The sequence below is a fragment of the Pyxicephalus adspersus genome, chromosome 8, assembly GCF_032062135.1.
Source record: "Pyxicephalus adspersus chromosome 8, UCB_Pads_2.0, whole genome shotgun sequence".
Taxonomy (NCBI): domain Eukaryota; kingdom Metazoa; phylum Chordata; class Amphibia; order Anura; family Pyxicephalidae; genus Pyxicephalus; species Pyxicephalus adspersus.
In genome coordinates, this window is record NC_092865.1 from 36,303,764 (window position 1) to 36,317,655 (window position 13,892).

The 13,892-nt window shown below is 42.7% G+C and overlaps 1 protein-coding gene across 1 annotated transcript; it reads left to right on the plus strand.

Annotated features, from left to right (window-relative positions):
• The first annotated feature begins 2,080 nt into the window (after positions 1-2,080).
• On the plus strand, positions 2,081-3,534 carry PRMT6 (protein arginine methyltransferase 6). Its single transcript, XM_072419217.1, has one exon. It carries the CDS (start codon positions 2,340-2,342, stop codon positions 3,456-3,458), a length of 1,119 nt encoding a protein of 372 aa, XP_072275318.1. The 5' UTR covers positions 2,081-2,339; the 3' UTR covers positions 3,459-3,534.
• The last annotated feature ends 10,358 nt before the right edge of the window (positions 3,535-13,892 follow it).

Genomic DNA, 13,892 nt, shown 5'->3' on the forward strand with positions numbered 1-13,892 from the left:
AATACTTGTGACAACATCTCCAGCTTTAGGAAACCATCACATGGGCATGAAAATCCAGGATCTATCTTCACACCCACATAGCTGCACTGACTTTGATTTCTGTCAGCACACCTTTTTGTCTTTTTGATGAATTGAGGTTAGTGTATATCACCCAGCATGTCAGGGGAGGTCCACACCTCAGCAGACCAAACAATAAAGAATTTGATGGATCTGTATTCTCATGTAAGGCATCCTGTAGCTCCTATACTCCCTATACATGAACTGTGAAATGTGTATGTGTTAGAAAATAAGAAAACCCTCTGTCCAGCTGATATAAACTTTAGATTTTCGTAAAAAGAGACACAAATATGAAACTATTATGTATAAACTGGTTCGTATAACTATGTGCATACTAAACATGGAAACAATCTTTTGTTATCTTTTCTAGTGACTCAATAATGAATCAGTGATGTACACTGCACCATTCTGTTCTATTAGGAGAGGAAGGCGAGCAAGTGGCACCCTACTGTGCTCTCTTTCATAGGAGTGCACAGTAGTTGTTCATCTATCTGCTGTGGCCAGGGGACAGCTGTACACATGCCATTCATCTCAGGAAACAATCATCTAATGTGTGTGCAAAGCTAATCTTAGGGCTATTTCAGACCCATGATGAGCTACAGCATTCTACAAAGGGCTCAAACACAATCCCAACCTCTCCCATTCAAGTGAAACCATTTGTTTGTATGCAGCAGAATATGGCAGGGTTCCCAAAAGCGACACATTGCTTTAGCTGCACAGTTGTTGCTTAAAGATTTGCAGCAAAACTGCAGCCATATACAAAATTGGTTACCTGCTGGTTTGCTGTGTGCTGGGAGCTGCAAGCCTCATGAATTCATCACAAGTGCACATTAGAGGAGGCAATGAAAGTATCTACCATGTGCCACTACCTCTGCCTCCTCTCAAGTACGTACCATCAATCAATGTGCCAATGAAAAGTACGTACCATCCATGTGCCACTACCTTTGCCTCCTCTCAAGGCACCACTGTGAGTGATAGCATACATATACACATTTTTTTTCTTCTTCCCTCTCTCTGCTAACAAGGATGCGAGCAGAGGAGACAAAGAAACATTCATTGTGCAAAAACTGGGGCACAGTGGTAAACATGTAAACGATTGAGCATTTACACTGGTTGCTCGCCTATTGACCAGTGTGTCCCCATCTAAAGTTTCTGCTTTCTCTCAGATTACCTGCTGTTAGTTTCTGCAACCTGATTAAATTAGGCATTGATCAGTCATGGCAGATCGTTTGTTCTGTCACTATACAGAATATCTCATAAGTAGGTACTTCCATTAAAAATACTATACCTGAAAGAGATCATTCTCAGAAGTGAAATGGAGCTACTATAGAATTGCCCAATTTTATTAATATTATCATTACTATTAAACAAGATTTGTATAGTGCCAACATATTACACAGGGCTGTACATTAAATAGGGGTTGCAAATGGCAGACAGATACAGACAGTGACAGAAGGAGGAGAGGAGCCTGCCTGGAATGCAGCATGCTAGACATACACCATGCAAATTTCAGAAGTAAAAAATAATATAAAAATCTATTCAAATCGATCTTTGCAATCACCTACAGATTTTTAAATGTGCCAGGCACTTGTTTGACAATTGTTGATCATTGAACTGATCATTATCACCATTGATTAGCATTGATTATTTATAACCGAACTATGAAAACAATGCTTCATTTTCAATAGGTAGCTGACCTATCAACAAAATAAGCCCTATCAGTCTCCGGTTGATCTTTTCTCTAAATATTAATCAAAAATACCAAACAAAAAAGCACCTTTGTTATATTGCATAGCGTATAATAAAGTTGCTATTGCTGCACACATTGTAAAGAATGGTAATTGCCTGGATGATGATTGTGATCTTTTGGTGTCAGTAGTCTCAGTCACACACCTGAAGCAAGGATGCAGCTCTCTCTGTTCAATCATTCAGAAGGTAAAAATAAAAGCAGAGAGCTCAGAACACCAACCAGACAAGCCGTATTATGTAGAACCAGGTCAGAAATGGCAGCTTGCACCATCTCTCAGTGACAGGTCCACTTTAGGAAGTTATATTTAGTTAGTAAGCTCCTCATATGTCTTTGTGCTGACTGCTGACAATTAACCTCGTTATCCTGTCACTGACAGTAAACAAAGAGTTAAGGTTTCTCCCCGCCACAAGCAGATGAAGCAGCAGTGGGGGAGGAATGGGACAGCATGGCAGACAAAAGAGGAGGCCAGGCTGCAGCATGTTACTTGTAATATAACAAAGTGAAACCAAAAGAGGGGAAACAGGAGGAGCTGATGTGTCAGCAGACAGGAAGAGCTGGGCCTCCAGTCACACTGAGCCGGCTTTCCTCACCACAGCGTGCTGACACAACGTGCAGCAACAGTCCCAGCATGGCCTTACTCAAAAGAAGAAAACATGACAGGACTGAGCAGGACAGTGAGTACTTTCAGTGTTACTCAGATATCACAGTTCATGAAGAAATGCTCTCTGATACCGTACGTACAAATGCATATAAGACAGCCATATTTCGCAGCCAGGGCGCTCTGCTTGGTAAAAAGGTGCTAGATGTTGGCGCTGGTACGGGTATTCTTAGCATGTTCTGCGCACAGGCTGGGGCAAGTAAAGTCTATGCCGTTGAAGCTAGCACCGTGTCTGAACTGGCATGCAATATTATAAAACATAACGGCATGGAGGGTAACATAGAAGTCATCTCCAGCCCAGTGGAAAATGCAGAGATACCAGGTGAAGTGGATGCCATTGTCAGTGAATGGATGGGGTATGGCCTTATGTATGAATCAATGCTAAGCTCTGTGCTATACGCCCGTGACAAATGGCTGAAACCTGGTGGTCTGATATTCCCAAACCATGCCGATCTCTTCATTGCTCCCATCAGTGACACCGTGGTGGAGGAGCGGCTGAATTTTTGGAGTGGAGTGCAGGATATGTATGGCGTGGACATGTCCTGCGTGGAAACTGTCGCACGGAAATGCATCATGAGTAAAGACATAGCTGTGTGTCCAATATATCCTGAAAATGTGCTCTCCCACCCTGTGAAGTTTTCTACTTTAAACCTTGCCACCATCACACTGGAAGACATTAATGACATCAGAGGTTCCTTTAAATTCTGCTGCTTTGGTTCTTCCTTGATGCATGGATTCTCTGTCTGGTTTTCTGTAAATTTTCCAGGAGATGATGGAGTTACATTATCCACCTCCCCATATGGTCAGGATACACAATGGAAGCAAACGGTGCTGTATCTGGAGGAAGAAGTACACGTAGAACAGGACACAGAGATATGTGGGGACATCCGTATGTCCCCTTCTGAAAACAACCCGAGACATCTATGTGTATCCATCACCTATTCTATCGATGGAGGCGCTCAAACAACAAGGAACTTTCAGATGGGACATTGATACCTGTGAGGAGAATAATACTTGTTCATTGAAAACAAGTTGTTTTTTTTCTAATTAAAACACAATTTGAAAAAAATGCTTTATTTTTTTTAAATATTAATATTGGTATGGGAAAGTGAAGACAGACTTTTTTTATTTAGAGTAGGGATGGCTTCATGGTGATGGGGACAGCAGTGAAACTGCAGAAATCTTTAGTACCAGCGTGCAGGGATAGTGAAAACATTGGATGTCCTTTCCTCCTCCTATTTTGTTGTTTTTACTTGTCTATTGGGCTGCATACACATGTTTGACCCGGATAAAAATCTGGCGCGTGTACAGCAACCCTGGTGGATCAATGAACAATTATTCGGGAATGGCTGCTGTGCTTTTCAGTGGAGGAGAGCACAATGTGCCAGTTGCTCATCCTCCCCTCTCCATAGAACATACCAGACACTGTGTGTACAGTGCTTGTTCATTTCTCTGTCATTGGAAACAATCACGAAAGTTTGTTTCAGCAACAAATATCCTACGCATGTATATGGCCCTAGAAGGTTTAGAATTTTTGTCTGCCAACTGTTGAGTACTATGCTGGCACTTTATACAAAAAGATTCAAAGTAAAGCACTACCCTAGATGGTACAAGGGGTTGCTGTAGTGCTACCATAACCATATGAATGTCTGCTGACATCCCGCATGGGCAGTATGCATGAGTCTGGGGTATTATACAAGCATGCAAGGAGACTAAACAATGCAACAAAGGATGTAAAAAAAAATCAGTACTTATCTGAAAAAAATGAAACCATTTATTATTCAAATCACTGTATTTTTGCTTAAAACTTTTTTTTTTTCATTTGGGGTTTGCATTTTCAGCCTGTGCACTCCCTCCTCTCCCTGGTCAGCTGCTTTTAGACTTCACCTGCTCTGCACAATGTCCTGCCAAGTGAGTGCAGGTGGGGATATAAAGTTTTATAAAATGTATCCATGGGATGCAAGCCAAAAAATAATGATAGAGTTACAAGTTTGTTTTTTATAGGATTTGGATAGAGTAGGTAAGGTTAGATCCTCTGTCATGTTTTTATTATCTGTGTCCCTTGAAGGAGAGATTTGTCTCTCATTTTCTGTCTCAGTGCTAGTTGATCACAGGACAGGAAGTGAGGGGAAATCTTCTAAACGTGGCACAGATGGCAGCAAAAACTAGACCACAATCTCAGGAACTTGTAACTTGTTTTTTTTTGTTTTTCGGTATGGGTTTGCTGCTGTCCATTCGTATTTGTCCCCACTGAGGAACACAGTATTGTAGAATTTTCAACAGTAAACAGTTTTTTTTTGTTTTTAACCTACACCTATCCTAGGGCTAGCCAAAGCTCTAAAGCTAAATTCCAAGCTAAAGCAAAAAAAAATTCCCAATGACATCCATCACTAAATAAACAAAAAGCTTGAGATATACCCACCTGAAGCTGCCAAATGGCCCTAGTTCCTAAGATTCATGGGATGAGGCAGACAACATGCCCTGTGTCACTATACACATAAAAAAATAGAAATGTTGAATCACTCAGCTAAGCTAATAAACTGCATGTGAGGAGATCACAGGAAAAATAATAATAACAAAACAGGGTATAAGTTACGTGAAGCTAACAGATACAAGACACCTCCTAAATACAGGGATTGTTGGTTTTACATATCCATCAAAAGAAGGGTAAATTCCAAAGCTGACATCAAGGCAAGTCCCATTCTGCGGTCTCTAGGCTAGGCTGCATACAAATCCAACGCAAACAATGAGCGCATCTACAAATGGCACAAATATCTGAATGGACAAAAACACATTAAAGCTGTGTTTCTCAACTAGGGTTCCTCCAGTGGTTGCTGGAGATTTGTTGAGCAATTAGATATTTGTACCTTTAAGGATTTCTTCCCACATACCACCCCACTAATATACCGTGAACTGTAGTAGTAGCAGGGGTTCCCTAAAGACCTTAAAGTTATTTCAAGGGGACCCCCTCACAGGATGCAGTAGACACCAGGTTGGGGGGGGGGTCACCAGGATAACCCCCTGTGTATACTAATGCCACTCAAATAGAACATAAAAGGTGGTTCTCTGAATCTACATAATAACCTGCATGTAAGGAACTCAAAGAGTAGCAAAATCACAGACAACAGAAATACATAGTACCCATTCTATTGAGGATTCACAATCCAAAATCAAACTGGCCTTTATGTCACTTCTGGGCCTGGGGTCAGAATGGAGAATGGGAGATTCATTAAATGGCAGAGCATGAATATAGCTCAAAGCTTGTGATGCAACATGCAGTACAGGACTCCAAAATGTAAAAAAAATGTCAATAGCAATTATACATCATATTATTTCCTAATATTCTCTTATATAAGATTCTGAAGATCATAAATACATTACAAACATGTTTACAAAGTGGAGCATGTTTTTTTTTCCTTTTGAATTGTAAAATGTCTACACACAAGCAAAAATCCAGGTGAATAAGATGAGGTTTCAATATTTCAAGAGTGTAAAATCTCACATTATGTTTAACTTTACTTGCTAGGTAGAGATAAAGAAAGTGATCTCACTTAAATGTCCCAGTTTATTGCTGACCGTCCTTAGGGAGAACTTCTGACAAGACCATAAAATGAAACTGGAGCGGGAAGTGGAGGACAGCAATATTGTGTATTGCAATACCTTCCAAGTATGGCTTTTCTTAAAGTAAAATAAGGATTTAAAGAGAAACTAGGATCAAACATACAAACTCCTTTACTTTACAGACACACAAACGTGGACTATGGAAGATGTTGTACTGAGTTTACACAGCCAAATGTCCAATCCATGACTACAAAGTGCCTGTTTTATAATAAACAGAGCAATACACATACTTGCTGGCCACAATTCCCTGCTTGTGTGTCTTAGAAGCTGTAGACAGCCATGAACCCTTTCTATATCATACAAGTTCAATTTAATTTAGTGAAAGAAGGTTTTTTTGGGCAATACACAAGGTCTTTCCACGATTCTCGATGTTTCAAAGAGGAGCTGCAACTATGACTTTAATGACTCTGTGTTGGATGAATTTATAGTAGCCAATTGTCTAAACTAGCCTTTCTCAATTAACTCCTACAGTACATTGGCCTTGTGGTTCGTAGAAAGAATGCCCCCCCTACAGATAGCTAAAATAAAATTATTGGTGTCATTTAAGCTCATTGCTGAACGAACCCCTAGCAAACCCTGGAGGAACTCTAGTTGAGAAGCTCTGGTCTAAAGATTAGGGTTTCTTATTTTGACTTTTCACATGCATTCAGATCACAAATCTATTCATTCTTTATTTTTGTTTATAGCTAGGTTCTAGGTTTGATCAGCTTTTCACTTACATTTTTTTTTCTGCCCCAAGAGGTTCTAGGTCGGATGGCCATAATCATTTAGTCCTCTGAACCCAGGTTGTTCTGGACTGAACAGTGAAAGCATAGGCATCTCAGCAATAAGCTAATTTCTCTGTAATTTTGCTTTCTCTTTCAGTCAGTATACTTCTGTGCAGTAAATGAACTGATTGGCTCCCTGGCTTGCTTCTTCCTCTCACACTCCAGCTCTGGCTGTGTTATGTATGGACTCGAAGAAGCTGATGCCAGGTCAGGTTCAGACACACAAATAATATTATGGAGCAACATTTATGATTTTTTATACATATGTCTAGAGTTCAACTTTAATTGTTGGTTTTAGGCACTTATACTAAATTTAATGTTATCTTTAGACACAGAATTATAATTTCATGTTTAAGTAATATTGTGGCTTCTATTACTTCATTGAGACACAGTCCCGCATTAATTGTGGGAACTGCAGTTCTTGCACTGTTGGTATAGAAATCAAAGTTCCAACAAGCCTATTGTAAGAATTTATTGTTGTAACTGCCACTTCTATATGTCTATTGTATTTTACAACTTTAAAAACATAATCCTATAATGGTATGGCAGCGCATTGATCAACATGTCCCTTGCCGTCCTCCTCATGTATCCATCCCTACCTGATAGGTAACATAACCCTGCTTGTAATAAAATTATTTCCTTGTCTGTTTTCTATCTTAAACTCATGTCCAGATACAATTCGATTTACTGTATGTCTGTTTCCTATCCTGCTTTGAAAGCATGGGTTTGATTTGAAACTAATTTTCTGTGAAAAGATCAATGATTTCAGTAGTTAATTGTTATTTCAATGTTTATCTGCAGGGGATGTTAATTTGGTGGCTTTCAAATGTATTTATGTTGTTTTATTATGCACAAAAACTAAATTTCGGCAGATAAATTGCTTAAATTGATGGATCAGAAGTGTAAGGAAAACTACAGAAAACAATTTAACCAGCAGAATGTAGAACATGTTCTACATGGTACCCAGGTTTTAAAAGTAACACAAAAACAGTAAATTTGGTATGTTAAAAGCAAGGTTTTCCCTTCATCAAACATGCAAATTTAAAATGAAAAACGGCAATTGTGAGTAAAGATATTCAGGTTTTGTCTAGATATAGGTGAAATGCAGGCAGTGGATAGGCTAAGTTTAAAAAAAATGTCCTAGGGCGTAGCCTGTAGATGAAGCTGAATGAACATGTCTAAAGAGAGCTCCATGCACCCTCTTCGCTGATCACCACAGCGCACCCAACAACAACCCTTATTCCTGTCTTACTATAGTCCAGAGGCAGACTAAAACTAGACAAGCTAAGCCCCCACCAGCCAGACCCATCAGATCTTTCATTGCACTTGAATATGAATCCGTGAGCCTAAAGCTTGCCGCATCCTCTCCCACTGCAGCGTCACAGAGGTCCTCTGCTCAATCCCACGTCACTGCGACATGCAGTCTGCGTTACCGCCTCACAGGTGTCAGGGATTTGCCACAAGTATGGGGGAGCTGACCCTCTGTGCAATCTGCACGTTTGGCTGAGACGTGGAGTCTAAGGAATCGCCCGGTGTTCACCAGAGCACCCCACAAGGAGTGATGAACCAAAGCGTAAGTACCAAATTGATAGGCAATCTAGAAAACCAGAGCAGGGTCAGTTCAGGCAGTGAACAAGCAGGAGCCTCAGGTAACACACCTATTGCAAAGGCAAGGAGTGTCAATCTGAACACAGCTTAAATAGTGAGGCTAACAGGCAGGCTGGGCGGGGACTGAATTAGCAGGTGCAGATAAATCAGCTGGAAAACTCCGACGACGCCTCTACCTCCAAGGCCTGGACAGAGCAGCCTGAAGCAAGGTAAGGAGACAAACTGCTGGTGATTTGACATTCATCTGGTGAACAACAAGTACCAGATCAGCTGTGCTGCTGATCTGTGACATTACCCCCTCTCTTAGGAAGGGATGCCCCCGGCTTCTTTGGAAAGTCCTTCACCAGCAGAGGGGCATGAAGATGTGCATGAGATACCCAAATTAGTTATTCTGGACCATAGCCTCTCCAAGGGACCAGAGATTGCAGTTTGCCACGGAGCAGTCTAGAATCAATAATGGGCTCTACTTCAAACTCTTCCTCATAATCCACCTTGACAGGTCAGGAGGAGGAGATTTGAGGGAATAACAGTTGAGAATGAGAGGCTTCAAGAGAGACACAGGAAAAGAGTTGGGAATCGGAAGACTGGAGGGCAGCCGCAACTTATAGGTCACCTGAATAATCTGCAAAAAAACATAGAAGGGTCCAATAAAATGGGGAGCCAGTTTAAGAGATGGGACCCACAGACGTATATGCTTGGTGGACAAACAGACCTTACCCCCCGGTGCAAATCTAGGAGCAGGGCTCCTCCTTTTATCTGCCCATTTTTTGTGGCGAAAAGAGGATTTATGCAACGCCCTCTGAGCATCTTCCCAGATTTCATGGAAGCTGGCTCTGACTTCTGCGGCCGCTGGAACTTCTGAACCAGAAGAAATAGGAGGAGCTACTCTGGGATAACACCCATAGGTCAGGAAGAAAGAGCTTAAACCAGTAGATTATGGGCAAACTCAGCCCAAGGAAGTTATTCACTCCAATTGTCCTGCCTGGCTGATACATAGACACGGGGAAATTGTTTTAGGCACTGGTGACTCTTTCAGTCTGACCTTAGGACTGTGGATGGTAGGCTGAAGAGAAGTCCAGCTGAATCTCTAACAGATGACACAGGGCGCTCCAAAAATGAGATGTGAACTAAACTCCTCGATCTGAGACTATGCTTGAGGGAGGACATGGAGGCAGAACACTTCCTGGAGGAAGATTTTAGCCAAGGCTGGAGCTGAAGGAAGCCCTTTCAAGGGAATAAAATGAGCCATTTTGGAAAAACGATTCACTACAACCAAAATAACTGTTGAACCATTTGATGATAGATCCGTGATAAAGTTAATGGAAATATGGGTCCAAGGACACTTAGGTACAGGCAGAGGAAGAAGTGGACCAGATGGTAATCCTCTTGGGACTTTGTTGTGAGCACAGTTGGAGCAGACAGCAAATAAGTCTTTAGCATCTTGATGTAATGTTGGCCACCAATACAGGTGTGAGATGAAGTAAAAGGTTTTTCGCAGCCCTTGGTGACTGGCAACCTTAGAATTATGCCCCCATGCAAGGATACGGGGACGGAGAGACTTTTTTACAAATTGTTTTCCAGGAGGAATGTTTTTCAAGTGTATAGGGGCAGCCAACAGAATTCCGGAAGGATCAATAATATGTGAAGGTTCAGTATCCTCAGAATCAAAGGAGTGAGACAAGGCATCTGCCTTAGTGTTCTTCGTCCCAGGGTGAAAGGTAAGTGTGACATCAAATCTAGAGAAGAATAGGGCCCAGCGAGCCTGCCGTGGATTGTCTTTGGGTAGTCTGGAGGTATAAGAGATTCTTGTGATCTGTGTAAATCTTGACAGGGAAGACAGCTCCCTCAAGAAGATGACGCCATTCCTCCACTGCAAGTTTCACAACCAGTAGCTCTCGATCCCCTATACGTAGTGTAATTCCTTTCTAAGGGCAAAATCTTCCTCGAGAAGAAGCCACAGGAAAGCAATTTGCCAGAGGTGCCTTGCTGGAAGAGAACAGCCCCTACCCCCACAGCGGAGGCATCACCTCCAGAAAAAATGGCTTACTTGGGTCAGGGTGCATTAAGACAGGAGCTGATGTGAAGGCCTGCTTCAAGACATCAAAGGCCCAAAGAGCCTCCTTAGGCCACAACTTGCAGTTGGCCCTTTTTTTGGTAAGGGCTGTGATGGGAGCCACAGTGGAAGAGTAATCCTTAATAAACTGTCTATAGTAATTGGTGAAGCCAAAAAGTCTTTGAATTGCTTTTAGTCCTAGTGGTAATGGCCACTTAAGAACAGCGGAAAGCTTTCCAGGGTCCAAACGTAATCCCTAATTGGAGACAATAAACCCAGAAAAAAGGCACTTCAGGGAGTTCAAAGAAATTTATCCAATTTGGCATAGAGTCCATTCTCTCGTCGAAGTACAGTCTTTACATGTTTCCGGTGCGTTGGAAGGTCCCTGGAAAAAATTAGTATGTCATCCAGGTATACTACAACACAAGTGTAGAGGAGGTCACGGAAAATGTCATTAACAATGTTCTAAATAACCGCAGGGATGTTACAAAGCCCAAATGGCATGCCAAGGTATTCATAGTGACCATCCCAAGTGTTGAGAGCGGTTTTCCACTCATTCCCTTCTTTGATTCATTTGAGGTTGTAAGCTCCATGCAGATCTAGCTTAGTGAAAACAGTGGCACCCTGGATATGGTGAAACAATTCCGAAATCAGAGGCAAAAAATATCTAAGTTTAAAGGTTACTTTGTTTAGGCCCCTGTAATCTATAGAGAGATGCAGAGACCCATCCTTCTTAGCCACAAAGAACAAACCAGCGCCAGCAGGTGAGGTGGACTTGCGAATGAAACCCCTTTCGAGGTTCTCTTTATTATCCTCAGACATAGCCTGAGTCTGGGGTCTAGACAGGGATAGACACGGCCATGAGGAGGCATAGTTCCTGGTAAGAGCTCAATGGAGCGGTCATAAGGGCGATGAGGTGGCAGGGTCTCTGCCTTTTGCTTGGGGAAAATTTCCAAAAAATCTTTGTAGGAATCAGGAAGGCCTGGCAAGGGTGCAGTCAATTTCAGGCAAACAGAACATGCTGGTTCAATCTTTAGAAGACAGTTGTGCTAATATCCAGAACTCCAGGACAGCATGTCTCATGAAACCCAGTCTATCAGTGGAGAGTGTTGGTGCAGCCATGGCATGCCTAGAAGTAGTTGATTGACTAGCTTGGGCATTACCAGGAATTCCAAAGCCTCAAAATGAAGGGCACCTACCCGTAAGGATGGTGGCCTGGTTTTGAAACGAATGGGCTCAGGGAATACCATACCATTGACCACTGAAATAGGAATGGGATTTTTCAGGGCTACCAGCAGATCCGGCGCTTACAAACTATGTTCTGATCCATGAAGTTGGCTGCGGCACCAGAATCCAGATAGGCCTCAGCCCAAATAGTCTGATCAGAAAAAAAAACTGAACTGTGTATGTAATCTTTTTAAAGGAAGTGCTAAATGAACGGCCTAGGGAATCCTCCCTACCATCCTCCAGGTTAAAGCTTTTGGGTGCTTGATCAGGATCATCATATAGAAGACCAAATGTCTGGAAGAATGAATCTACAGAAGGAAGAAAAGGATTATCAGGTAGCAAACTGAAAGCCCAGGACTGAGGATCACCTTGCAATAAGGACATCACAAGGGCAACTCGCTGTTCTTCGGAGCCAGAGGTGTGTGAGCAAAGACGAAAATAAAATAGGCAAGCATTTTTGAAATTTAAAAACAACTTCCAGTCAGCGGAAAAAATTATCTGGCAAATTCATCTTTGGCTCAGAAGCAGGAGAGATGATAGAAGGAGCAACTGTAGGAGCTGAGGAAGGAGCAGCAGCAGCACAGCCCTGCAGGGAGGTCTGGAGTTGCTGCATGCGAGATAAAAAGTAGTACCTGTAGTACCTGCACAACTTGATGGGTCTGAGCCTCCTGATGTTTAATTCATTGCACCCAGGCTTGCAGGGTGCCTGGCAGAAGTTTTTTTAACGGGGTCCATGGCCTTTGGAAACTGTCACGGACTTGCCACAAGTATGGGGAAGTGGACCCTCTGTGCAATCTGCACGTTTGGCAGAGGTATGAGCTGAGGCGCAAAGTCTAAGGAACCGCCCAGTGTTCACCAGAGCACCCCCCAAAGAGTTATGGACTTTGCCGCGGACGGCTTCCAGGTTGCGGCCCTCAGACACACCCGTGCAGACGGCAGATGACTGCAGATAGAACCGAAGAGTAGTACCCAATCGATAGGCAATCTTGAAAACCAGAGCAGGACCAGGTCAGGGCAGACAGCAAAAATTTGAAGTCAAACAAGCCAAGGTCAGAACCAGGGAATCAGCACTTAGAAACAGACACAAGCTGGAGCCTCAGGTAGCACACATATTGCAAAGGCAAGGAGTGTCAGTCTGAACGCAGCTTATATAGAGAGGATAACAGGCAGGCTGGGCAGGGGACTGAATGAGCTGGTGCAGATAAATCAGCTGGAAAACTCTGGAAAAGCATCTACCTCCAAGGCCTGGACGGAGCAACCTGAAGCAAGGTAAGGAGACAAACCGCTGCTGATCTGACATATATCTGGTGATCAACAAGTTCCAGATCAGCTGTACTGCTGATCTGTGACAACAGGGCTGGTCCGAGACAGATCTCTGCGCTCTGCGCTCTGATCTTACTCAAGCCCTACACAGAGTAGAAGAAGCAGAGACTTATGAGACACTCAAGAGAAAGCCATCAGTGATCTACAGGAGGCTTATTACAAATTTACCCCTTCTCAACGTTCTATGATCTGCAAATTTGAGGATATGGAAAATTGGGAGTGAAGGAACAATTTTCGGATCCATGGATTACCGAAGGAGATGGGCCCTGACCAACTGGAAGACACCATCAGGCATGTTCTCAACACAATCTTGGGTCTGTTGCCTACATTCCCCCTCCAGTTTTATTGAATGCATAGGGTACCCAGAGTGGGGGCAGCATCTCCTGGCTCACCATGCAATGTAATTTGCTATCTTCACTGCTTTAAAGATATGGTGGCTTTGCTGGAAAAGCTTAAATCATCTTCGACTATTAATTTTGATGGGGCTACCATCTCCATCCTCCCAGATCTAGCCAAAGCCACTTTGGACAGATGTCGAGCCCTGCGCCCCTTACTGGCTTTGCTATGTTCTGCCTTGGACCTGCAGAAACCTGCTCTACCTGGATGGCAAGACCTTGACTTTCCTTTGGTCTCCATAGGGCAGTGAGGCCGAACCTTTTAGAGACCAAGTGCCTGAACGTCAACTCACAACCCACTAATTTATCACAAAGTGCTGACATGGCAATTTAACTTGGATACTGGGGTTTTAGTTTAGAAAAAACAACTCATACATTAACATATTTTGCCTTAAAAGTAAAACACAATGACAGACGGATTTCTAAAGAGTTA

Coding starts and splice junctions, on each gene's coding strand:
- PRMT6 (XM_072419217.1), top strand. CDS start 2,340: ATGTGTCAGCAGACAGGAAGAGCTGGGCCTCCAGTCACACTGAGCCGG.